At 57.1% G+C, this 24,545-nt stretch overlaps 8 protein-coding genes across 8 annotated transcripts; 3 read left to right on the plus strand and 5 right to left on the minus strand.

Moving 5' to 3' along the window:
* Positions 1-902: 902 nt before the first annotated feature.
* PUNSTDRAFT_137215 (uncharacterized protein) lies at positions 903-2,430 on the minus strand (the record flags this gene model as incomplete). The annotated part of the gene is made up of 7 exons (XM_007386849.1): positions 903-926; positions 1,188-1,274; positions 1,333-1,651; positions 1,701-1,738; positions 1,795-2,076; positions 2,127-2,259; positions 2,315-2,430. The coding sequence occupies 7 exons, from the start codon at positions 2,428-2,430 to the stop codon at positions 903-905; spliced, it is 999 nt and encodes a 332-aa protein (XP_007386911.1).
* Positions 2,431-4,043: 1,613 nt separating this feature from the next.
* Positions 4,044-4,665, minus strand: PUNSTDRAFT_73814 (ubiquitin-conjugating enzyme E2s; the record flags this gene model as incomplete). The annotated part of the gene is made up of 3 exons (XM_007386850.1): positions 4,044-4,336; positions 4,390-4,467; positions 4,533-4,665. Coding segments are annotated over 3 exons (504 nt in total), but the record flags the coding sequence as incomplete, so codon positions are not given.
* Positions 4,666-6,517: 1,852 nt separating this feature from the next.
* PUNSTDRAFT_122184 (uncharacterized protein) lies at positions 6,518-7,608 on the plus strand. The gene is made up of 5 exons (XM_007386851.1): positions 6,518-6,646; positions 6,703-7,096; positions 7,159-7,282; positions 7,338-7,398; positions 7,452-7,608. Exons 2-5 carry the CDS (start codon positions 6,864-6,866, stop codon positions 7,481-7,483), a joined length of 450 nt encoding a protein of 149 aa, XP_007386913.1. The 5' UTR covers positions 6,518-6,646; positions 6,703-6,863; the 3' UTR covers positions 7,484-7,608.
* Positions 7,609-9,176: 1,568 nt separating this feature from the next.
* PUNSTDRAFT_73812 (general substrate transporter) lies at positions 9,177-11,739 on the minus strand (the record flags this gene model as incomplete). Its single annotated transcript, XM_007386852.1, has 19 exons — positions 9,177-9,296; positions 9,357-9,380; positions 9,440-9,491; positions 9,542-9,580; positions 9,628-9,740; positions 9,796-9,816; positions 9,872-10,160; positions 10,216-10,230; positions 10,280-10,379; positions 10,440-10,531; positions 10,592-10,664; positions 10,718-10,756; positions 10,812-10,866; positions 10,916-10,924; positions 10,973-11,089; positions 11,147-11,209; positions 11,261-11,382; positions 11,482-11,551; positions 11,641-11,739. 19 exons carry the CDS (start codon positions 11,737-11,739, stop codon positions 9,177-9,179), a joined length of 1,512 nt encoding a protein of 503 aa, XP_007386914.1.
* Positions 11,740-12,365: 626 nt separating this feature from the next.
* On the minus strand, positions 12,366-14,917 carry PUNSTDRAFT_54622 (RNA-binding domain-containing protein). The gene is made up of 7 exons (XM_007386853.1): positions 14,390-14,917; positions 14,028-14,303; positions 13,660-13,947; positions 13,258-13,569; positions 12,913-13,182; positions 12,544-12,827; positions 12,366-12,489 (listed from the first exon to the last, which is right to left on the minus strand). The coding sequence occupies exons 1-6, from the start codon at positions 14,856-14,858 to the stop codon at positions 12,598-12,600; spliced, it is 1,845 nt and encodes a 614-aa protein (XP_007386915.1). The 5' UTR covers positions 14,859-14,917; the 3' UTR covers positions 12,366-12,489; positions 12,544-12,597.
* A 570-nt stretch (positions 14,918-15,487) lies between these two features.
* Positions 15,488-16,492, plus strand: PUNSTDRAFT_74123 (uncharacterized protein; the record flags this gene model as incomplete). The annotated part of the gene is made up of 3 exons (XM_007386854.1): positions 15,488-15,767; positions 15,894-16,180; positions 16,268-16,492. 3 exons carry the CDS (start codon positions 15,488-15,490, stop codon positions 16,490-16,492), a joined length of 792 nt encoding a protein of 263 aa, XP_007386916.1.
* A 2,043-nt stretch (positions 16,493-18,535) lies between these two features.
* Positions 18,536-22,406, minus strand: PUNSTDRAFT_54627 (APC amino acid permease). The gene is made up of 16 exons (XM_007386855.1): positions 22,213-22,406; positions 22,097-22,151; positions 21,878-22,025; positions 21,745-21,812; positions 21,601-21,656; positions 21,446-21,547; positions 21,276-21,367; positions 21,021-21,191; positions 20,814-20,896; positions 20,677-20,741; positions 20,580-20,601; positions 20,392-20,504; positions 20,113-20,293; positions 19,514-20,013; positions 19,352-19,450; positions 18,536-19,281 (listed from the first exon to the last, which is right to left on the minus strand). Exons 1-14 carry the CDS (start codon positions 22,374-22,376, stop codon positions 19,660-19,662), a joined length of 1,674 nt encoding a protein of 557 aa, XP_007386917.1. The 5' UTR covers positions 22,377-22,406; the 3' UTR covers positions 18,536-19,281; positions 19,352-19,450; positions 19,514-19,659.
* Positions 22,407-23,684: 1,278 nt separating this feature from the next.
* Positions 23,685-24,518, plus strand: PUNSTDRAFT_122189 (uncharacterized protein). Its single transcript, XM_007386856.1, has 2 exons — positions 23,685-24,325; positions 24,393-24,518. Exons 1-2 carry the CDS (start codon positions 23,737-23,739, stop codon positions 24,461-24,463), a joined length of 660 nt encoding a protein of 219 aa, XP_007386918.1. The 5' UTR covers positions 23,685-23,736; the 3' UTR covers positions 24,464-24,518.
* The last annotated feature ends 27 nt before the right edge of the window (positions 24,519-24,545 follow it).

Here is a 24,545-nt window from a genome sequence, read left to right on the forward strand (position 1 = left end):
TAGATCACTAACATTCACTCGCGCGGAAAACTTCTCCGCGTGCCGCTGAAATCTAATGGCACCTGGAAGAGCAATGATGGGCCCTACATGCGGATGAGAGGAGCGCCTGTGAGCTACACGTTGTTCTTCTTGTTGTAACCTGGTTATCAATATCAGATGCCAAGAGGCGGGCTACGCTGGAATTGAGCGGTGGCATACTTCAACACGTCCTCCAAATGCTGATGTACAACATCCGAATCAATCACATCAAACGAACGTTCCAGCTCGTCTGTTCCTCTTGCGATGTACTGTTGACCTCTTGCAAGAAATTTGCGCGACGAGAGATTATGGATTGTAGATCCTGTCTTGTAAGCACCAGCAACCAGTGCTGTTGCACCCGTCGCAATCTCCATGTCAAAGGATCACAGGAAGTAATGGAAATGTATCTGGGTTCAGTGACAAGTCACCTTCGAAGGGGCTGGACATATATGTAGATCGCAGGATACAAGGTTCGTAGGCGGTGGTAGCGCACAGCCCAGCATCATCCAGCACCTCATGGTTTCGATGTGGGACGGACGAGAGAACATTCCGAGCAGTCAAGTGATCGAGGTTTCGAAAGCACGCGAAGATGACGCAAGACCCGGTTATATGCGCTGGATCATTATCAAGCGGCTATGAAGCTTCTCAAAACGGAACTGCCCTAAGACGCGTGTTACAACGACACATGTTCCGCGAGAACGATATGCTGAGGAAGGGGTGTTTTGTCAAGGTTGAGACCCAGCTCAATTTACGCACTGCTGCGCAAGGTGAGTGACGTAATGCAATCATAACACGCGTACATAAGTAGGGCGACACTTATTACCCATATCTCCCGGCTCTACATGATCATATATCCTTACTAACCTATAGTTCTGCTCTTATTGTTAGATCTCGCCCGTTTTGAAGGTCTGCGCGTAGTTAGCGTAAGATAGTCATAGAGCGCAAGGTACAAACTTAGGGGTTGGTATCGTGAAAGATTTCTTCACCGGTTTCGTTACGATCGATTCTCCGCCTATCGGCCCGACACGCCGTAAGACGTATCGCACCCTGCACACAAGATGTACGCATTGCCTCCATGCAGCGGCCACAGCGAATTCATTGTGACGACGTAATCGCGATTGCAACCGAGATCTTGACAAGTTCCGCCGGATTCCGTTGAATTCGTTCACGATCGCGCTCATCAGCGGGCGCTTTTGTGGAGCCCCATCTACCATTCGAGCAACCAACGATTCTAAGAACTCCAGACCCTTGTATCGCTAGAGAAAACACGATGAGAACGCAAATAAGGTTGACCATCCTCCGCTTTTTACGTACCTGAAGCAATCGCGTGCGAACTACATTTCCAATATAGTACACGTCTGTCGCAAAAGGATCGCATGGGTTTGACGACCTCTGGAACTCTGGCACAGTCTTGTCTCCGCCCCATATCTGGTCGACTAGTGGTGGGTGGGTTGGAGAGCCGTAGTAGCCTGTGAGGCCCAAGTCGATGAAGTAATATCGGGGAGGGTGAAGTGTTCGTGTCGAGTACTTCGCGGAGCCGGTCAGCTCCATGTTTCGGTGTATCTTTACAGGATGATAGAGGCGCGGAAAAATTTCTCTAGGATCGAACATGATATTGTTGGCCGTGCAATCCCTGCGAATCGTCAGCCCGATCATCAATTATATCGCTCTGCGGCACTCACCTATGGGCGTAACCCTTCTCGTGCATAAATGCGATGCCCTGCGTAACGATATCCGCGTAAGGACAGTGTTTCGAATTAATGCCAATGCACTTACTTCGAACAGTTGCTGTATGCAGTCGATGGCTTCTCCGACGGTCAAGAATGGCGGGTCGTCAAAAGGTCGTAGGAATGGCATAACAAGGATCGATCCGTTGCCTTCTGGGAGGTCAAGTGTTTCTGAGATCGGTACACAGTGATTTCGCGCATCCGCCTGCATCCGACTGTTCGAAAAGAGCTGGCTGATCGTAACCTCATGAGGATGGGTATTCCAGAAGACCCGCTTCAGGTAAACTTGTCGATTGTCGCGTAGGCGCACTGCATCTATAGCAGTAACATACTAGACCAGCACGTAAGATGGAGTTAGGTAGCTGTATTCGGTAGAGGTACCGTCAACGATATGCCGTCCGCGTATTTATCGACATCGACGTATGTGTTGTCCTTTCGCCCTTCTTTTTTCCATGACGGCTCCCAATTTGGATGATAGCGAGGCCTCAGCTTGTAACCACGCTCATGAAGCCAGCTGACTGCGTTTTCAGTAGGAGCTTTCTGAAAATACTGCAAAAAAGACGATTTACCGGAAATGATCGCGCCAAAATTTCTCGCCAGTGGAAAGTTGACCCGGGACGTACGGACCCATCTGCTGACGGATTCTTGCCAGTCCAGCCGGTAGAACAGTGGGTGTAGACGTCATGGCGGCGCGAGAAAGATGGCTGACCAGGAGGCCTCACTCGTTTTGTCGGGCTCAAATACTAGTAAGCCAGCGTGCGGCCACGCGGTTTCCTCCAACCAGCGCGAGGAAGCGGACAAATATCAGCGCCGCTCCGACGGATGTCTCCCGTGCTGACCTGAATGGACTCAGAATTCAGTGACATCGCACCGCCTTGAGAGCACGTACTGGTGCCCAGAATGACAATGCGCGCCTACTCTGCCTAGCAGGTTTGTATTGAGTCTTTCGTGATCTTCCCAGTACCGGGAGAACATGCGACGGCTTGTATCCGGCTTAACGATCTTTTGTTCCTCCACCGCAAGACCTACAAGTGAGCCAAGAAGTTTCTACGGACGATAAAGGACGATGACAATACCATAAGAAGCTTCTTCCGTCTCTGTGTGTACAACAACACCCAACGCGCGTGCATTGCACGTCGCCAGGGTATGTTCATTACCGGTCATGGCGCTTCAGGTAGCGTGCATTGGAATGGAACTTACGGAAGAATCAGCGCGATTGACGGCAAGCTGGCACGAAAGTGGATCCAAGAAGCCGTTGATGATACGAAATCACGAGGCAAAAGAGCAGGAATCTAGGCACACGTTTGGAAGAATGCTAGATGGCGATATAGCAGTTGGAATGAGCGACGCACAAACATTTGCGTTGATATTAAGGGTGCGTCCGAGGAAATCCCAGGGAAAACCGGTCCCTTGATCCTGTCAAGGTCTCAGTAGCATTTTGGGTGAGAAAGACTTGCGTGGGCCGTACCAAGCAGCGGGCATGGAACGTGGTCAGGAGACCTTCTCATAGCGGCGGCCGGCATGAAGAGATTCATCGAGCGGTCCAACCGGTAATGAAAGCATCTAACCCCTGGGTAGGACAATTAACACAGACAAACAGAAGTTGGAATCCGTTGAGCAAAGCTTCTATCTTGGCGTTCATCACCATGCAGTGCGCGTGTTAGATCCGTGCAGTTTCATGCGCGTTATGGACATGCCTGTCCAGCGTGTCGGTTTGAAGGACTCGCCTCGCGACGACAGAGCGCCTGAGGACAATCATCCGATATTGTAACAACAGTAAACGCATGCTCCTACGGAGAACACGGAGAAGACAGCATGATCCAAGGCGAAAACAATAACGCAGTCCGCCCCATTTAATCCCCGAGGCTATAATCTCTTAAGCGCCTTCTTCCTCTTGTCCGTACCTGCTGCTCCGCCTGCGGTTCGCTTGATCGCCTTCGCCGGTATTGACGCAGCTGGCACGGTAGCAGTTGAGATTGCCGCGGATGCCACGTTCCCATCAGCCGTGCTCAACGGCGACGGGCTCGGATGCCTGTCCTTGTCCGTTGTCTTATCACCGAAGAGCGAAGTGGAAATCTTATCCGAAGATGCAGGCTTGCCGGATAACGGGATGACGATCGGCAGGTTGGCATTCTCTGCATCCCCTACCGACTTATGCGTTGAAGGCGGTGATGTGGAAGGATACACGACCGATGGAGTGGAGCTTGATTGTGAAGGGGTAGGCGAGGTGTGCTTTGTATAGGCGGATGACGCCGAGGCGCCAGAGGTCGAGGCGAACTCCGGCGGGGTCGTCTATAGCTATGCATCAGAAGTGCACTGGTATCGCGGTGTCATATAACGTACCCTAGGGGTCGCATGTACGCTAGTGATCATTTGCGCGTGTTCGGCAAATCGATTGTAGTCCTCGAGGAGAAGCTTGCCGGCCTCTTCGTCCAAGGCTGATTCCGGGTTCGGATGGATCAAGAGGCACTTGACCACGACGAGGATGTGTGCGATCCCGTATGAGGATTGCCAATCCTTCTTCAGGGTGTTCACGCAAATCTCGCCAGCAGTGGAGACGTTGGGATGAAAGATCTTGGTGAGCATGCGGCCTGCGCGGGAGGGGTTCAGGGCATGAGCAAGCTTCTGAACTAATTGAGCGCACATTTCGGAGGCGCCGCCGGAAACTCCTCCGTAAAGTGGAACTTGATTCTGAAATAACCTCCTGCATAGGGGGTGCCCTCTAGAAACGCGGATCAAGCCAACATGAGCCGAGCAATTGGAGAAGCAACGTAACAAAGAGCTTACCAGGTCCCTGAATTATACCCGTCACGTCGCATAGGTTGTCCTCGTTGGTGATGATGCGAATACCCTCCGGTGGACTCGACTTCAAATCGGAAATTTCACGCATGAGTCGACGGAGTACTGCAGGTTTCACAGACTAATGATCAAGCTGAAGGTTAGTGGTGCAAACAGCGCGTCAATTCACAGGGCATACCATGATAGTTGACTTGGGGGTTACACAGAGGAGCGAGGTGCACCGTTAAGGAGGTCAGGAAGAGCTTGTGGCGTGAAGCCGATCGCGGTTCAACCACGCAGTCATGTGCCAATCATGGGTCGATCACGTGATCCTCCTCCCCTGGAGCCTCCGTCGCAGGTTGCCCTTGCAGCTCTCGACCAACAGATAGTCATCCAGCGTCGCTATGTAACTATGAATTCTCGAAACACCTCGCATCAAATCAGTAGTGTACAGCCTTTGATGTAGCAGGACAGGTACCCGGGAATGCCCGGGCGGACACTACGCTACGAGCACGAAAGTCAAAGGATCCCAAGCGTCGCGACTCACGATCGGTTGTCCACAAGGAAAACGCACTGTTCTCCATTTCCACAGAAGCCAAATGATCCAACTAGGCCTCGCCATTGAGTCGTGTATACGGCTCCACTGGCTTCGCATCGACTTCTGTCGCGTGTTACGATGAGCCACGACGCAGGTGGAGATTGTTCGTAGGTGAATTGTTGGCATCATACTACATACATCACCAGGAGCTAATGCAAGGGTCGAAGTCATCTAGGTTCCTTTAACTGCATGAGAGGCCAAAATTATGTTCCTATATAGCACCCGTCTGTCGCTCTTTCTATCCGTACAGGGTCCGCTGACATGACTTCTTCCTCTGACATTACAAAACGTCCGTGCTGCTTGGTCGTCAATGCGAAACGCCTGTTGGGCACAATTAGTCCAGCTCATCATCTTGAACAAGCGCGCAAAACACTCTCTCTAGCCACCGACGAACTGGAAGTGGGAGGGAAGTATATGGACCGCTCAGTTCTTTTTAGGCACATCGACCGAGCGGACAAGTGAGTTAGCTGGCTGTTTCAAGGATCAAGCTCCATAACGGACCTAACTATATAGGCTATGGGAAGATCACGAGGAAGTGCTCATGCAATCCAATGGGCCGTTAGGCGCCATCCGCACAATTCGCGATGCACGCCGTTTAGTGAAAAGGGCGCATGCGCATCATGCACTAGTATTCGTCTGTACTCCGAACATGCTTCCATGCACGGTATAATTGACCTGGGATTAGACCTCAAGTCACTTATCGATGGCAAGAGCGCTCGAGCGCAGATCATTGGGGGAGGCAGAAGTAGGTCGGTTAACGTTGTAGTCCGATTTTTGACATCCATATAACGTGTTCTTTCGCAGGATTACCTGTTATATACACCGTGATCCCGTGTACTGTTCAGACTGCATCTGCACAGGGTGAAGAACCGAGCGACTTAGGGCAGGGCTATCCCCCAACTGTAGGCACTCGTTCGAGGGAAAGGAGCCCTACATCAACCGCCGGTATCGGAGCGCCCGAGAATCTTCACAATAGACCTTCGCATCGAGCTCACGTTGAGCAGTCTCCAGACGCCGTGAATCCGATGGACGACGGGGGACAACCATCTGCATCAGAAGTCTTTACGGACAGCCAGGCAGCGGCCTAATGTTTTTCATGACTAGTAAGCGCCTTGCGCAAGAGCCGTATCCGAAGGTATGTGCCATGCCAAATGCCGTCGCATGAAATAGCTTCTGATTTTCGGCAGGTGTCGTGTCAAATCTTATCCCGGAGGGTGCCAAACGCGTCTTCTCCGAATTGGCGTCGGACATGAAGCAGGGTCGAATGACGTTACATTATTGGGTCCCGCACCTCGTTCTGGCAGGTTCCTAGGCGTCTATGCATACGACTTTCATGAACACGTGTTTACCGTGAGGTTGGCTTCGCATCGACCGCAGAAAGGCGGTGAACTTCGCTGTGCTGAAGCCTCGACATCATGGCCTTGATCGGTGATTCTCATGAAGGGCCATGACGTCCCAACCCGACGGCATAGCGAGCTTCTAACTCTCTTGTGACAATGAGGTATGCTCCTGCGTCGGTGCTAAGGTATGTGTGCACTGATCAGAGTTGAGCGTCTCTGAGAATTGACTTGTTCCCATAAGGCTGTGCCCATACATCCCGCCCCGGCGCCTTTGCGAAGACGAGTGGACGGTCTTGCTCAACTACCGACTTCTCCTGGCTGTTCGGGGCGCTCAGCTGGAGGTACAGGCTGTTTTAAGCCGTAATCAGCGGAAACTGGATACCAGGGCAAACTCTAAGCGACATGGATGGCGCTCTGGCAAGGGTTATAAAAACAGGGCCAAGATATCGTGAGGTAACACGACCCAGAACAACTGGAACTCGAGGCACATACCACAGCATGACTTCTTGCTTGACGACCGCCCAGCAGCTCTCTCGTGCGCGCGAAGTGATTGAAACTATCGCCACTGAACTACAAGCAGCTGAAGGATTCTTGGACGAGGATGAGCTCATCCAGCATCGCAGCGAAGCCTTGAGGTGTGGTTCCCTGCATGACGGTCACGGAGCCTCTCTTATCACAGGACCCGCGATTTCTATAGATTACAGGAGGAGTCTGTACGCGTCGAGGATGTTTCTCGCAATGGGCTTCTCGGAAAGCTTTCCGGCTTTGAAGAGGCTCGCGCTCTGAAGAAGAATGCACAAGCGCGGCTCATTCGCGTCCAGGTTGGTCTTCGGGACTATTGCGGACAACTCACCCGCATGGCTAACGATTCGTAAGGTTTCCAGGGATAAAGGTCGTCGGGATGCTCTTCGTAGCCTGGCCATGCGGCTACCCGCTGGTGAGTAAACTATACCTGATTCCAAAAATGCGTTCTCTAATGAACGGTATTAGATGGGTCAAATGATCCGGGGAAGCGCACGTAGAAGCATCGCGACGGTAGCCTCGCCTTCCACGCACGGTATTCTGACCCTCGTCGCCCCCCTCCCCTGCACAGTACCCGCAAAGGACTTAAAACAGCCCCGTGCTATGATAGATGGTACCGGTTACTATAGATTATCTGCATGAGTACGAGAAGGCATCATGCAGCGCTGTAAACAGCCAGCATTCACCCAACCTCGCTGTAAACGCGTGTTCTAGTCGTGTTCCGGGCGAGGACAATGAGATGTGATCGCAATCACCGCATTTTGCTGGCATCTTGTCAGATGCGACTACACGTGCCGTTTGCAAGCGCCCATCATAGCCAAAGCTCAGCGTGGAACAATCGGCGACCACCAATGCCCGGGATCGTTAAGGTATCCGTACTGACAAAGTTCAGACGCACTGACTTGACACAGCAATATTGGCGTATGGGCGTCATGGCCATGCTATCACCGACTGCCGTACCCTATTTGCCGGTGTATTCGATGGCAGTATAAAACAGCGAGTCAGCCAGTGGCAATTCGATACTCGCGGCTCGCATTCCTATCCAATGGCTGGCATTGAAACTTTTGTGGCAGTGGCTACTCTGGCAGAGTCTGGGGCAAAGGCAGCGCAAGCTCTTCATGACATCACGGCCAAACATCAGCTTGACGAGGGCCGGAGGCACCTCTTTAGCGCGACGGCAGAGCTCGAACGATCCCGGGAGTATCTCGAACATCACGTAGTTCTGCAGCATCTCGATGATGCAGCAAAGTTTGTCACTTAATCCAGGATTTATTCAGCGGACTCATTATCATTGATAGGCTATGGCACGAACATAACAGGGTGGTTGAAGAGAGCAACACGCATCATCTCGGGCAGATTCGATCGTTTGTGGAGGCACGAGCGTTCAAAAAGGGTGCCAGAGACCTATGCTCCCGCGTGATAGTGAGCTGAACCTCTTCATCATTTTGAATCGACGCACTGATCGATTCATGATAAGACATCGAGCGACAGTGGTAGGCGGACCTCTCTGAGGCGCAACAGTGACCCGCTGCCAGGTGGGACGTCGACACCCTCAGCCAACGACGCGCACCACCCACGCAGAGCAAAGACAGGTGAGGCTCTATACCTGGATAGAAGCAGATGCATTGACTGATCAGCCCATAGGCCCCTGTGAAACATTCGATACGAACAGATGCTCTCACATCTCTCCGCCATGGGTTTTCCCTGAGCCGCAAGGGGGTAGTTTCCGGCCTCAGGAGCTGTCATATACTCTTGCGAGAGACGAATACCACCAAGCCCCCGACGACCTTCTGTGGCGAATGCCCGAAGGGTGTGATAGTAGCGGCGTCTCTTCGCATCCTTCTGCATGGATTCCAGGTGCGCCCATCGGGGCGAGGTATCCGTGACTTGAACCTGGGTAAACATACCTGAAATGTGTATGAGAGCCTTCGCGGGGCGTAGGCACATGTTCCACTGTGTGGAACATCACATCAACAGATGCAGCGATCTAGACCATTGTCAGCGCGTGTCATATTATGAGTAACAAATCGGCTGGGGCATGGCACCACGACTGCGAGATGATCATAGTATCACTCCTTCTGTGGCAAAGTGTTTCGCGCCGAGGACTGAGGATCTAAATTTGGTCACGCCATACATATATCGCCGCATATTGCTTATCTTGATGCAGGGTAAATCTAGCTATGAGAATATGCTTCACTCCTTGACCGATTCCTCGCGAATTTCAGTGGGACTCTTCTCCATGTCCTTGAAGATCGCATGTCTTTCCACAGTACGTCCTCCGGGACTGCTCCATACGCCACCAGTCAATCCGCCCTATTGACACGTTATTCCGTCAGTGGACTAGAGTAGTGAACCTCACGACAGTTTCCGTACCTTATCAAAGAGATGGTCCACGTCCTAAACCGTTCAGCGTGAGCGACTCGGAGGTACACGAGTTGAACGAAATCGATACGAACCTCTAGTTCGAGTCCCTTCGTCTCAGGGAAGAAGATATACACAAGCGGCACCCTAGCGAGCAAGTCAGAACTGCATGAGGTAATGCTTTCTTGAGGACATACCATAGCGCGTTGAACACAGCGAAGATTATGAAGACGCGCCTGTGGACTCTTAATTTGGCGAGGCGTGAATGACTGGGTTGACGCACCAGCTAATGTTCTGTATGGCGGGTGGGGTCATTTCTACGACCGCAAAAACGCAGGCCCAATTGATTGCCGAAGATATGGCTGACGCTCGAGCGCGGATGCGAGTCGTTGCAACCTGACAGGTGACAGCTTAGTATCATCGAAACTCGCACTTCTCCGAGCATTCGCACCTCCGCAGGATAGAGCCAGGGCTGCATGGTGCAAGAGGTGAGACATAGATAGTTTGATTCCATGTAATCCACGTACGATTGGCAGGAAGCCGATTCCAAGAAAGATCTGGAATATGAAGACCATCGCGGTAGCCGCGAATGCGGTCCCTTTGGTGCCGATGGAGAGGAAAATCGCCGCCATGACGAAGCAGAACGAAAGTCCCGTCGCACTGACCATGAGGAGCGTACGGCGACCATATCGGTCCACGGTCCATAGCGGAATGAAACTTGCTACTAAATACGTGCACGAAGTTGCACCTCCCAGTAGTAAGGAGAGATTCCGCGAAAGTCCCATGGTGTTCTGGTACACAACTGGAGCAAGATAGCTAGGCATCGTTGGTCATGAGCCAGGGCATAATGTTGAGTGAGCATGATCCATACTTGATCATATTAGACCTAGGGGAGAGCGTAAGTCTCGCGTGCCAAGCAACGACATGCCACTGACCCTGTAAATTGTTGCATGACGTTTATGCCGATTGCAAGGCAGATGCGACGCAAGTTGCCGATCCTTCCGGTATCAAGAAGTTCCGAGTAGCGGAAGGGACCTATTCGACATTCATCATTCGTGAGTTAATTCCCAGGCTATCATCGTCAATGCTGCTCACCGCCAGAGCTCTCCTGAGCTAGCGAGACCTCGATCTCCTTCTTCATCTCAAGGACCTCGGGATCGTCAAGGTGGTCCTTGTCGAGGAGTGCACTGAATACAGGAAGCGCAAGTGTCAGATGAATGACTGCGAGCGATCGCAGACGAGCTTACGCGATAATACGAGTAGCTTCCTCCTCTTTGTCGTGCGCCATCAGCCAGCGCGGAGAATCCGGTAGAACCGTTGCTAAGATCGTTCAGTCGATTGCTTCAAGAAAGGCAGAGACGACCCGCTATTACCTTGCAAAAGCAAGCATAATGCGAATACAGCCTGAAATCCTACATCACCGTGAGTACACGGCGCGAACGTTTTCAAAAACGGAACATCGCGCACCAATTGGGAGACGCCATTGCGATGGCCCTTCTACAAATGACATGCCATAGTCTAACTAGCGAACATCACGGATCTCGCAATTGCACAATGATAGAAAGGCTTACCCAATACGCCTGTACAGATGATCAGTTTGGGCTCTCAACTAGCGACAGAACGCTCACAATGACGAGCCCGAGGATAGTTATCGTCGAATTGAGGCACACGAGAGCGCCGCGTATATGTCCTCCACACGTTTCGCTCTGGTAGACTGGGATGCTCGAGCTGTTGAACCCGTTTCCCTGAGGAATTATAGTTCAGCATGGGCATGATCGGCAACAAGGTTGCTATATACGTACGATGCCAGTCACTATTCGCCCGACATACAGCTGGGCACGAGTAGTTGAGCTGGTGAGGATAGCCTGTCGCAGATGTGAGTGCAACATAGCTGCCGGCGAAAAGCAGCGACTTACCGTTCCGACCAACATGATAGAGGCCCCTGACATGATGCTCCGCTTTCGACCTATGGTTTCACCCCAGACGAATATGATCAAACTGCCAACAACACATCCTATATCCTGAGTGAGGATGAACGCTGGTGAACGCTAGCGCTAACCGAACGTTTCGCGAGAACTCACATAGCTCGCGACCTACGTCCATAATCAGCCACTCGTATCGACGAAGGAATCGGAACGCACAATGAAGCCTTGGTCAGTTGCGTCGGGGTGGCCAAAGTCTCGTCCGAACTGGTTATCTGCCCCAATCTACGACGTTGAATCAACGCTAGACCGGGCGCGGCGACGACGACGACGGCGTGCGAGTCCGAACACAAGGACACATGGCATGAACTCACGATGCCCGACATGACACCTTGATCGTAACCCAACAGGAGGAACCCTTGGCAGCAACAGGCTGTAAGAGGGCGAGCCTCAGCACTCCGGACGACCAGCATATCCTCAACGCTTCAAGCGAACCTGTTATAGCCCACACGAGCCATTTCCCTCTCACAGGCATCGTCCACATTCTGACCTTGTCGTCGTACGGACGGGGCGAATAGGGTTATCGTCAGACGAGAGAACGTCGCTTCCCGACGCAGGTCGACGACTAAACAGAACCATATGATGCGGGGTATATATACGTACCCCGCATTCTCTTTTTCTTCCCATCATCGTGGAAGGCGGCAGGACGGGGCTCTGAAGAACACCATGGCCAAAAGGTTGGGTGGGGGGTCAAGTGACGCGAGAACCTACGCCGGAGCGCGCGGTCCGGGTCGTGAGGTCATGGTACCCCCGCATAGCAAGCGCAGCGAACTGATAGTGCGCGTATAGAGCCTGCATGCGCCCCCGGAAGAAACCTTGATACGAGGCATAGAAGACGAGATGCCGTCTTCGGAATGCGGGGGCAGAAAAACAGGTGGATCTGTCATAGTCGGCATCCTCCGACACGCGAAAATCTGGGCGGCCTGGTGACGGTCAGCTTGTAAGGCCTGATGCTGAGCAATCCGAGGCCTCACCGGTACCAGATACCAAGCTGTGTACGAAGAGAGTGTCCTGGACTTGGGCTAAGACGAGCAAAATACGGTGAGGTAGCGCAGTGCATATATGTCCCATGGTCGAGGATATTACATTGCACTGTAGAGATTATGACAAAGCATATGGTATAGCAAGTGCGAGGCGCCCTGATAAGCCCAAGGATGTCAAACCTTGAAGACGATCAGAAAACATCCAGGCAGCAAGCTGGAACAACACCCACTTACCGCGGCATCCCCCCCAATATCCGAACGCCACAGAAAAACGGGGTTTTTTTTTTCTCACTCGCGTGAACTCAGCCCGTAACGCGGCTTACCGCGTTTGTTCCTCGTGTTCGATACCCGGTTCGGGTTCGGATACGACTTCGGGACGCCGATATGGAGCACCTCCCCGGGCGCGATTTCGGTTTGATTGAGCGCCTTCCTCGCGCGCTCCGCGCTGCCGACGTCCTTGAAGTAAACAAACGCCTCCTGCTTCTTCGCCTCCGCAGGCGCCTTCCATTTGCCGCCATCTAGGAGCACCCATGGCCGCGAAATCAGACCAGAGCGCACACGCAGAAAAAACAAAAAAGGAGCGAAGCCCCGACGCGAACGAACCTTGGTCCGCGCTCCTCAGCAGGTACGTCGTGATATCCTGCTTGAACTCCTCGAAGATCTCCTCGAGCCGCTCCCGCGATCCCTCCCATCCGGATATAACGAGCACGGGCCTCTTGACATGCTCGCGCTCGGGCGCAAAATCGACCACGAGCCGGCGACCGCCGAGCACGGCGCGCTCGGCCTCGAGCGCCGCCTTCGCCCGCTGCGCCTCCTCCACCGAATCGAACTTCATATGCCCGAACCCCCGCGAACTGCCGTCCGGCGACATCGCTGACAACAAAACACCGTCATCCATCAGCCCTTTCCCTCGTCCGTGTACCAAGGGAAAAAAAGATTGTAACCCACCGATTCGGACCTCCTTCGGCGTCGGCGCGTCTCCGACGTTCCGCATCATGCCCTCGAGGTCGGCCACGGTGCCGTTGAACGGCAGGTTGCCCAAGAAGAGGGTGTTGGTGGGCGGGTTCGCGTTGCGCATGTAGTGCGCGTCGGGCGTGGTCTGGGGCGACCAGCTCGGGCGGTGCGCCCAGTCCAAGGTGAGGGTGCGCTCGGCGTGGGCCAGGGGGCTCTCTTGGTGCCGCTCCATCGCGCGCAGGGCGTCCTCGATCGACTTGAACTCGACGTGCGCGAAGCCGGCCATCCGGCCGTCCTTACCGCGACCTAGACGCAGCCGGGGGGTCAGCCTTGCTGGTGACACCGAGCCGAGCCAGAGAGAGAGAGGGAGAGAGAGGAGAGGGGGGGGAGACGTACCGAGCGTGACGGACTCGACGACGCCGAAGTCTTCGAAGAGGTCCTGCACGTCTTCCTCTTCGGCTTGGAAGCTGAGGTTGCCGACGAAGAGCGTCGGGCTCGGCGGCATGTGCTCCATCGCGCGTCGGCGAGCCATGACACTCGCGGTCGGCTTGTAGAACACCGCCGCACGTTTGCCGCCGACTTCTACGGGAGATTGCGTTCTGTGCGCTTGGACGAAAGCGTCGGCTTGCTCCTGGGAAGAGAACGTAACGTAGGCATACGACGCCGAGCCATCTTGCAAGTCACCTTGAGAGAGAAGAAAAGAACATGGCATGTGAGCGAGTGGGTAGAAGGGCTGGGGAGGGAGAGAGGGGGGGGATACTTACGAACGTGCACGTGGCTGATGTCGGTGCTTGGGGAGGAGAGGAATCCGATGTGCCGGCGCAGATCGTCCTCCGTCGTTCCGGAGGGGAGCGCGCCGATGAACACCGTCGAGATCTGGGGCAGGACCCGGTCCTTGGAGACCGCCCACAGGACGGTGAGGCCGCGCCCTCCCAAATATATCTGCGAGTTACGATGCTCGTCCAAGACGTTGCGCGCGTCGTCCACGGAGGCGAATTGGACGTGCGCCGTGCCGGCTGGCAACCCGTTCCCGTGGACCGCTGCAAATACGAAGGTGTACGGTCAGACCCCAGAACGTGCGCGCATATATGGTAAGAGAGGGGGAGTGGGAGGACGGTCAACGTACCCAACTTCACGTCCGCCACCTTGTCCTCGCCGAAGAACTCGCGGAGCTCGTCTTCGGTCGTCTTCCAGGGCAGGTTGGCGAGGAAGAGCGTCGCTTCGTGCTTGGCGATGGGACTGTCATCTACCACGCGCTCGCGAGCGCCGCCCTCGCGCGTATCGCGACGCCGGCCCGACCGGAAGTCCCTCTGGACTTCGTCCCTGCCCGACGTCGCCCGTTTCGCCCCGAGCCCGAACCGTTGGCTGACGGACCTTTCGAGCTCCTCGCTGTGCGGCAAGTCGTCCTTGAAAAACCTTTCGGTCGCGTAGCTGTTGCTGTTGTGTTTGTTGCCGTCGCCTTGCTGGGATGTGCGGTTCGTGCGCAAACCAAATCCAGCGCGCACGCAAGTCGACGAGGACAAGCCACGGAAGCGCAACGTCGCCGTATCAACGCATCTACGTGCCGCTGCGCGCCGGAGTGAAGCTGACAACATCAAGGGTGTCTGGTAGATCGAGCAGGGCCCAGAGAACGGGCTTGAGCCGACGATTTTCGGGTTTTCGTGCAAGCGCAGGTGGCAGAGACACACGGGCTCTGCGCTAACTCGTCACGTGGATAGATGGCACGCGAGCAGGCGCCTAATTGCCTCTCTTTAGCGCCCACGACCACCGGACATGATACAACATCGTTCTCATCATCCTCGAGGGGCCCGCGTAGTCCTACTACATCTTATTGTACTCTAAGGATCACTGCTTTGTCCGCCATCTCAATCTCTTTTCCATCACCGAACGCTGAGTATAAAATTCGGTCGCACAGTCACCCGCAGCACCCACGCGCAGCGCTTGTGCGAATCTTCATCGGAAGCCCTCCCGGCTCTGGCACTGACGCAGAACGCACACACACCTCGTAACCGCGATCCCGTTTCTCCGCAGCGTCCCTGCGCCTTCATCACGAGTTCTCTGCGGTCGGGCCCAACTTCTCGAAATACTCTCGTATCGGCCGGAGAACGGAGAAGACGGTTGCGCTATACGTTTATCGCAGGGAGAAATCGCACTTGGATAAGAACCCCGCAACGCCCGTGCCCATCGAAGATCTCCCGACATGGTCGTGCTCGACGAGAAGACGATGCTGCAGTACCCGCTCCCGCCCCCACCGCCGTACTACCCCGATGGAGGAAGGGCAGCAGCGGCGGCGGCGGCGTCGCAGCAACCCCCGCCGTTCCCCGAACACCGGCGCGACCCACCGCTGACGTTCGAAGAGCTCCCGCCGTCCATCCTGCTCAACATCGTGCACTTCACCTTCCCGCAGTCGCCGGACGTGAACGAAGGCCGGCTCGAGCGGCAGCGCAAGACGCTCTACTGGCTCTCCACCTCCCTCCGGCTCGTCAACCGGGCGCTCTACGTCGGTGAGCACCCCTCCCGCACCCCCGCATCGCACCACTTTCCTTCGACCGAGCTAACGGTATCGACTCGCCCCCCTTTCGCTTTTTTTTTGTTTTGTTTACGTCATCGTGATATATATCTATCGCCAGCGTGCATGCACGTCCTGCGCTCGACCTACCTCCCCGCCTACAACTCGCTCATCCGGCCGCCGTGCACGTCCGACCCCTTCCCGCTCGGCGCGCTCCAGCGCGAGACGACGGTGCTCGACCTCTTCATCGCGCTCAAGGTCCGCGAGGACGTCTGGGCGGACGACACCGAGCTCCACCTCGAGCGCGAAGAGAGCTTCAAGGACCTGTTCGACATGATGCAGCCCCGCGCCAGGCTCGAGGACCTCGTCCGCCAGTACGGCGTCAAAGCCGGCGTCGTCGCCCTCCCCGTCCCCGCCGGCCCGCCGGACTACTCGTCGGCGCCGAGCACGCCCGTCACCGCGCATGCGCATGCGCATGCGAAGGGGAAAGGGAAGGGAAGGGCCGGGGCGGCGGCGGCGGCGGCGGCGATCGCCCCGATCCCGTTCGCCGCGCTGTCGATCTCGTTCTCGCCGAGGAACGTCGGCCTGCTGCTCTACTCTGGAGGGCGGAAACGGACGATCGTGGAGGTGCCCCGCGTGAAGGGCGAGAAGCTCGAGCTGAGCGCGAAGAAGATCGTGGAGCAGCTCGCGCTGTGGCTCGAGTCGGAATCGGTGCGCTGAGAGGGGGGGCGGCGCTAGGTCACGGTCGGATGGAATGTGCTGGTGGTACATCGTGACGAATCTTTGGACGTGGTGCACGCGTTATGTATTATTGTATGCCTAGCTGTAATGAACACTATCGATGTATCCGTATGTATGCCGGTTGTATATCTCCTCATTCTGCTATCCTTGGTGCATAGTACCCAATCCGTACATGATCTCGGAACTACGAGTTATTCGTCCAATGTTTCATGCCATCGTTGACATGTTTATGGATATCTACTGCGCCGTCCTTTGACCCGTAAGTAATGCGCCCAGTCAGGCCCAGTCACGCGCACCGGCGGTACGGATACACTGCGCCTGTTTCTGATATATGGCGAGCCTGCATTGACATCAACAACCAGTCCAATCGTTATGCGCCGTCACTTTCGCCCTCTTCTCCTTCTTGAAAAAAGCAGATTCGAACGCCGTCTGAACAGCAGAGCGCCCGTGCGGACATCGGTAGTCGTGTCAAAGCACCGAATTACGGCCATGCGAGCCGCAGCGGCCCGCAACGCGATGGCAATTGAACAGCAATAATCTCCCCCGGCCCCCTCCTTGTCCCCGCCCGAGGGCCTTGCGATAGGAACATCAACACGTCCTTTCAGCTTGCTTCGAATAGACCGCGAACCGTCGACCTGTTCGCTCGGAGATCGCGCTCACCGCGCGTCTGAGGTAGATCGCCCGACGACGCACAGCCCAGTCCGGGCTGCGACATTATAACCTCGCCCAGCTTTCGGTAAGTAAAGTCAAGATCGAACACTACGTCGGCCTTCTGGATATACACGTCACGATTCAAAGAAGCGTCCTGATCGTTTTATCCCCGTTATCTTCGCGGGATAAGCCTTGCTGATGCCGGCTTTACGCCCACAGAGCCTACCATCGCATCTTCTCCCCCACGTCCACCTAACACATCCCCCGATACGTCCAACCGCGTCTGAACGTCAGGAAAACCGTTAGGACCATGCCACAGTCGTCCGTAGACACGTACGGCGTGACCTACACGCCCGCGGAGCAGGTCAAGCTCTGGACGGCGCCGGCGCTGACAGCGCTCGAAACCCACGGCTATCGCTACGTGCGCCTCACCTGGGTAGATCTCGCCAACATCGTCCGGTACCGCGTCCTGCCCATCCGATACTTCGAGAAGGTCCTCGCGAGCAAACGCCCCGGTGAGTTCAAACCCAACCCCCCCTATATGCGCGTTTTCACGACGCAGTTGACAACCCACGTTGCGCGCAGGTATCACGACCACGACGCTCGCCGTCGGCCTCGTCTTCCTCAATGTTCCCGAGGGATTCGGCGCGGTCGGTGAGATCCTCTATACGCCGGACATGGACACGCTCCGCGTCGCGACCTACACCGAGGTATGCACTCTGCCGCTGGAGGGGAAGACGTACGCTTACGCGGTCTGGCGGCAGGACACGGCGACCGTCTTCGGCTTCTTCGAGCACAAGACGCCCGTCCCGAGCGCGTTCCCGGGCCCCAAGACTGGGACGCCCGGGCTCGGCCTGCCGCTCTGCCCTCGCGGGGTCCTCAAGCGGGTGTGCGAGTGCGTTCACTTTTATTTTTACCCACGTCGTCCTGGCTCATCGTCTTTGCACAGCCAAGCGTCCGCGCAGGGGCTCACGTTCCTCGTCGGCTTCGAGACCGAGTTTATCCTCCTCAAGTCGACCGACCCCATTACGGCCGTGAACGATGCGGGATGGTGAGTTCTCTACTGCCTACCTCCCTTCTCTCGTGCTTCCATGTTATTCTCAGCACATCCCTCCTTTGTCTGACCCGGGATCCCCGCCGCTCATAGGTCCGTCTCGCGCGCGCTCCCCTCTGGATCCGTGGAACAAAAGGTGCTCAACGACATTGCCGAGACGCTGCACGAAGCGGGGATCGAGCTCCAGATGTTCCACGCCGAGGCCGCGCCCGGACAGGTGCGCGAAACCCCCTCCACCATGCCTCTAATCCTCGTACACATCGCTCACCCGCCGCTTCCCGCAGTTCGAGGTCGTCACCGGCCCACTCACGCCCCTCGAGGCCGCCGACGCCCTCGTCTTCACGCGCGAGACGATCTTCAACGTCGCCGCCTCGCACGGCCTGCGCGCCACGCTCGCCCCGCGCGTGTTCAACGACTCCTGTGCGTGCGCGTCCGCCTGCCATTCCCTTCCCCCCGCTCGGCGCTGACGCATTCTACCCTTCCCCCCCTTCCCCCTCCTCCCTCCCTTCTTCCAGGCGGTAGCGCCGCGCACGCCCACATCTCGGTGCACACCGCGACGCCCTCCGCGCCGTCGGGCACCGCGCCCGCGCCGACGCTCAACGCCGCCGAACGCGCCTTCCTCGGCGCCGTCCTCTCGCACTTCCCCGCGCTCGCCGCGCTCACCCTGCCCACGCCCGCGTCCTACGCCCGCGTCCAGGACGGCGTCTGGTCCGGCGGCACCTGGGTCTCCTGGGGCACCGACAACCGCGAGGCGCCCGTCCGGCTCTGCGGCGCCGGGCCGGGGAACCACCACTTCGAGCTCAAGCTCGTGGACGGCACGGCGAACCCGTATCTCGCGCTGGCGGCGGTGCTCGGCGTCGGCGCGCGGGGGGCGGAGCTGGAGGTGGGGGACTGTGGGGAGCGGCCGGCGAGCGAGATGAGCGAGGAGGAGAGGGAGGGGAAGGGCGTGAGGGAGCGGGTGCCGAGGAGCGCGGGGGAAGCGAGGGAGAGGTTGAGGGCGGACAAGGCGGTGGCCGAGGTGTTGGGCGAGGAACTGGTGAAGGCGTACCTCGCCGTGAACGAGGTGAGTTTCGCGCGTTGCTTACCCGACTGTGGGTTATCGAGAAGGGGGTGGCTGATGGGTTGTATGACAGACGCTGGAGAAGGCACTCGAGGTGGAGGCCGGCAAGGTCGGCGGAGACTACATGCGCGTTATGGTCGAGAACTACTGATAATGGATCCGAGGGACTCGTGTATGTACCAATAGACCACGACGAATGGGATCTACTCATAGCCAGCGGCGCGCGTTCCGTAAGATACGGCATAGAGTACAATGGGCACAACCCCTTCGGATGCTCGCGACCACAACCATGTTCGTTCGAAAGCTTCGTTTTTTTTTTTTGAAATCCACGCGACAAAGCTTACAGTACAAACCACGCACGCGTTCTCGACGCCCCCTCAATCACACTTGATACAACCTCTCCGCAAGCCGCCGCTTCTCCACATCCGCGCCGCCGCTCTCAGGCCCGGCGCTCTTCCTCGGGCCCTCCGAGTCCTCCTCCCCTTCCACCGTCGCGACCTCGCTCGCTCCTGCTCCTCCGCCACCCACCGCGACGTTCCTCACGGGTCCCGTGAACCAGTGCTTGCCGCCGTACACGGGGAAATAGTAGTACACGAGCGAGAGCGCGACGACGCCGCCGGAGACGGCGACGGTGTAGTTCATGTCCGACGCCGCGGGGTGGGGCGAGGTCGGGAAGAGGAGGATGGCGATGCTGAACACCATCCAGAGCACGGCTATAATCCCGACCGGCGCGCTCTATATAACCCCAAAAAAGTAAGAGTCAAAAAAGAAAAGGTTCCAATACAGGGAAGAGAGGAAAGAGGGGCGGAGGGGGGGAGGCGAACGGGTACGCACGAATCGGCCGAGGTAGAACGGTCCGGGGCGGAAGGCGTCGCGCGCGAAGAGGAAGCGGCTGGCGATGGGGACGGTGTAGGCGATGTACTGCCCGACGACGGCGAGCGCGAAGACGGCGCTGATCGCGACGCCGCCCTCGAAGGCGAGCAGGCCGAGCAGGAGCGCGAGGAGCGCGGCGAACCTAGCGGGCAAAATAAAATAAAAAATAAGAGGGTAAGATGCCGAGAATGCGGAGGAAGGAGGTGAGGGTGGGAAGGGAGGGGGGGGGTGCGTGCTCACCAGACGCAGTTGATGGGCGTGCGCGTGGTGGGGTTGATCCGGTACAGCACGCGCGAGAAGGGGAGGGCGCCGTCGCGGGAGAAGGCGAACGTCTGGCGCGAGGCGGCGACGAGCTGGCGAGGAGGCCGTCAGATTTCTTCTCGGGTCTCTGAATGATTTGGAGGGGAGGGGAGGGGGGAGACACGTACGATGCTCGTGCCCATCATGAACCTTATACGCCGAACGTTCGGGTCAGAATTTTCCGGGAGACACGAGGGGCGCGGGGGCGGGGGACACTGCACTCACTGCACTGCGATGATGATGGCCCAGATCGCGAGCGTGCCCTTTTGCCCGAAGCAATTGAAGAAGATCTGCGCAGGGAGGGGAAGAGGTTGAAGGTCAGCGAAGGGCGAGGGGCGGGCGTAGAAACGCCGACCACTCACGGCCGCCATCGGCTGCTCGATCGGGCTGTCGAGCAAGCTCGCCATATCCGTGCCCATATAAAACGCGAGCACGACGTTGATCACTATGCGAGGGCGACCCACGGCGGATCAGGTTTCAAAAATACAATCATAATAATAATAATAAAAACGATTGAAAAAAAGGGGGGCGGGGAGCGTGGCTTTCCAAGTCGGCGTATTTTTACGCACCCCAGCCGAGCGCGCACGCGATGCCGACGGCGGAGACGATCGCCCAGGGGACGGCGACGGCGGCGTTGGAGGCCTCCTCCGAGATGTGGATCGCCGCGTCGAAGCCGCCGATGGTCCAGAGCGGGGCGAGGAAGGAGAGGATGAAGGCGAAGCCGTCCGGCCAGCCGTTGACTGTTGGGGCGCGTGTGAGTGATCAGTTGGTCTTGCTGCGGAGGGCTAGGTGAAGGAAGGGAGGGAGGGAGGGAGGGGACGTACAGTTGGTGAACCCGCCGAAGGCGTAGCTCGCGCTGTTGTGGAACTCTTTCGGCGTCGCCGCGGGGACGGCGATGATGATCCCCAGCACGAGCCTGGTCGACAAACAAGGAGTCAGCCACCACGAACGGACATGGTCAAGTCTTCTGCGAGCCGAGGGAGAGAGCGCTCACAGGACGTTCAGTACGATGTAAAGCCACTGCAGCCTCGCGATGACGCGCGTCGCGGTGCTGCCGATGATGGCGTGCGAGAAGAGGATGGCGGCGTAAATCCCGCTGTGCTGCGCGATCAGACTTTTGTACGAACGAGAGCGTGCGTGGACGCGTACAAGGTCTGGGCGGTGGTCGCGCTGAAGCTCATGTTGCTCCCGATGCTCGCGGCGGCCTGCGTATACAGTTATACAGTTTCAGCGTCAGGGTCGACCCAGATAGCGAGTCGGAGGTGAGCTCGGGGTGCGCAGATGGACACTCACGCTTATCTGCACCGCGCAGCCCCAGTCGATTCCCGCCAGTCCGGCGACGTTGCCCATGGTGTTCGCATCTGCCGGGCGCGAGCGTCGACGTGAGCGGGAGGGGGGTAACGGAAAGGAGTAGATGGGGACGCACATCCGACGACCCACGCGAGCACGTTGCGCCATCTCGGGCTCGCGTACGAGTGCGTCCAGTAGTAGAGACCGCCCGAGGTGGGCATGGACGAGCCGAGCTCGCCGAGGGCGAGGCCGATGATGACTAGGAACGGCGTCGTCGCAGCCCACTGAACATGACAAACATTCAGTCAGGATTCCGAGCAACGTAACGTGAACCGGAATATGTTGAAGTACGCACGCCCCAAACCATCGCCACCGGTCCTCCGTTTGGGATAGCGTACACGAGCACCGACCTGCGTGGTTTTCAGCTGTTTTTGACGCGACAAGGGGAGAAGATGCGAGGGCGAGACGCACGCGATGCTGGGCAAGAGCCCGATGATGGAAAAGCCGACGCCGAAGAGCTCGACGGGGTGGAACGCGCGCTTGAACTCCTGCTTGTAGCCGAGCGTCGCGAGCAGCGCCGCGTCGGCATTCTCCGGCGGCGCCTTTGGGTTGCTGTGGTTGTCGTCGGACGACATCGTCTACGGTCTCCCAACGGATGCGATTCGGGGAGAAGAGGGGGGGTTAGAGGACGTGGGTACGCCGTTCGAAGACGGAGCGGCAGCGTCGACGGAGTCGACCTTATCAACGGACGACGTAAGGGCACCCATTCCATTTTCAATACAATCACAAGTGCACAGGGATGTGGCGGATTCCTCTGCGCGCGGCGCTCCACGGGGCCTGGCCGACTGGGAAACGCGAAGGCGGAGACAGAGCCCGATCCGCCGAAGATGCAGATGGACCAAGAAGCTTCCGCCGAAGATGGACCTGGATATCAATAATAGCGACAGCGCCCGTAAGGCGGAGGTGGTCGTCCGTAAGTATGTCACGTATGCGTGAAGCTAACTTCCGTATAGATCAGGTCGTGCAGAGCATCGTGATCCCGCCAGTACAAGTAAGGACCAGTAGGCGTCGATCCAAGGCGAGTAATGAAGCATTCCGAACAGGTGCCGAGCTTATCCGTATTATAGACGAGCAATTTGATTTCTGCGTCCGGATCCGAGGCGTGGAGTCGCATGAGAACGGTGCTGGGAATTGGGTGGATTGGGCTGAAGTCGTCAGCGTCGAGGGAGGGATCCCATACCGAAGTTTACTGACCGTGGGAGTTGAAACTCTTACTGACGTCAGTTTATGAGCTTCCCACGGGTCTGAACTTACGGCATGTCCCCTGTCCCCAAGCGGTTTGCTAGAATATATCGTCGTTAAAGGACAGTATTGCACGTTAACGGACAGCAAGGCTCAATATGAGTCAGTGGGTAGCGTAGAGTTCTGAAAATGCCAAGACGAGGTAAGACAGGAGGGCACGCGACCTTTGGTGCAAAGTGGGCCGTGGCGACCTCTTCTCAAGCTTCCCCTCTGCTTCTGACTTTCTCTTCGTATCGTTGCATCCGTGTGCCCTCCCTCACAACTTGTGTCCACCACGAATGTTCCACCCAAATGGGCTAACATCAATAGAGTATTCACGGCCAATAACGCAATGGACGTTAGAACTCGACACGCGCTGTGCCAACATCTGAGAACGTCGAGCTATCAAGCCGCACGGAGACTATACCTACCTCGTACCCCACGGTTGAAGAAACTGCGGTCTCCCCCCCGAGCGCACACCAAGGCCATACCCCGTCGGACCGATCATTGACGACTCGATCATATCCGCGCTCCGCCTACGATTCCGAACTTGACGACTTCGGTTTTCGGCTCGAGGTCATAACGGCGGAATGACGCAGGAAAGGGTGGCATATAAAAGTGGCATGCTGCCCGACCCAGTACTCGCACCCTACCATCGCATTATCGGCCCAAAGTGTTCTCCATCTCGTCCTCCCTAACGACTCCCGACTCACGATGTCTTTCACCCTCCTCCGCGCCCTCACGATGTGGGCCCTCGTCGCCACCGTCCTCTTGTCGATCCCGCACGTCGACGCCGCCACGCTCAAGCAGGCGCAGATGAAGGACCTCCGCGAGCGCGCCACCCCCGTACAAGCTCGCTCTCCTCAGACCTCTCCCCAAATGCGCGCGCGCGCTCCGGCGCCTCAAGTCTCGCAGATGCGTGCCCGCGCCCCGGCGCCGCAAGTTTCCCAGATGCGCGCTCGCGCCCCGGCACCTCAAGTCTCGCAAATGCGCGCCCGCGCTCCGGCGCCCCAGGTTTCGCAGATGCGCGCTCGCGCCCCCGCCCCGCAGGCCTCCCAGATGCGTCGCGACATGACCGTCCTCGACGACTCTCCGGACCGCCGCTGCGCGCGCGATTGGCAGAGCTGCCCCATCTTCGTCGAGAGCAAGATCAAAGGCTACGAGTGCGTCGACGTCCAACACGACCTCGAGTCCTGCGGCGGGTGCGTCGTCAACGGCGAGGCGCTCGGCGACGGAGGCCGCGACTGCAGCGCCATCTCCCACGCCGACGGCGTCAGCTGCATGAAGGGCCGGTGCATCATCGGTTAGTACTTCGGTCCCCGGCACGCTCTCACGGTATTGATCCATATCTCAACGTCTTCATCCCTCAGATCAATGTGCCAGCGGTTACGTCAAGTCTGCTGACGGCCAGGACTGCGTGCCATCACAGCCCAGTGTCTGAACGCCCCAACGTCCCGTCACCACAACCATATCGTATCATCCACAATACCTAATCCCCCCCAGAATGCTGCCTACCACCTCGT

Source organism: Punctularia strigosozonata (genome assembly GCF_000264995.1).
Source record: "Punctularia strigosozonata HHB-11173 SS5 unplaced genomic scaffold PUNSTscaffold_12, whole genome shotgun sequence".
Classification (NCBI taxonomy): domain Eukaryota; kingdom Fungi; phylum Basidiomycota; class Agaricomycetes; order Corticiales; family Punctulariaceae; genus Punctularia; species Punctularia strigosozonata.

Coding starts and splice junctions, on each gene's coding strand:
- PUNSTDRAFT_122189 (XM_007386856.1), top strand. CDS start 23,737: ATGTCTTTCACCCTCCTCCGCGCCCTCACGATGTGGGCCCTCGTCGCC. Junction 24,326..24,392: donor GAAGGGCCGGTGCATCATCG/GTTAGTACTTCG, acceptor TTCATCCCTCAG/ATCAATGTGCCAGCGGTTAC.
- PUNSTDRAFT_54627 (XM_007386855.1), bottom strand. CDS start 22,376: ATGTCGTCCGACGACAACCACAGCAACCCAAAGGCGCCGCCGGAGAAT. Junction 22,026..22,096: donor CGGTGGCGATGGTTTGGGGC/GTGCGTACTTCA, acceptor TGTCATGTTCAG/TGGGCTGCGACGACGCCGTT. Junction 21,813..21,877: donor GCTCGCGTGGGTCGTCGGAT/GTGCGTCCCCAT, acceptor CGCGCCCGGCAG/ATGCGAACACCATGGGCAAC.
- PUNSTDRAFT_122184 (XM_007386851.1), top strand. CDS start 6,864: ATGGATGGCGCTCTGGCAAGGGTTATAAAAACAGGGCCAAGATATCGT. Junction 7,283..7,337: donor CGCGGCTCATTCGCGTCCAG/GTTGGTCTTCGG, acceptor ACGATTCGTAAG/GTTTCCAGGGATAAAGGTCG. Junction 7,399..7,451: donor GGCCATGCGGCTACCCGCTG/GTGAGTAAACTA, acceptor GAACGGTATTAG/ATGGGTCAAATGATCCGGGG.
- PUNSTDRAFT_54622 (XM_007386853.1), bottom strand. CDS start 14,858: ATGTTGTCAGCTTCACTCCGGCGCGCAGCGGCACGTAGATGCGTTGAT. Junction 14,304..14,389: donor GGTGGCGGACGTGAAGTTGG/GTACGTTGACCG, acceptor TCGTATTTGCAG/CGGTCCACGGGAACGGGTTG. Junction 13,948..14,027: donor CATCAGCCACGTGCACGTTC/GTAAGTATCCCC, acceptor TTCTCTCTCAAG/GTGACTTGCAAGATGGCTCG.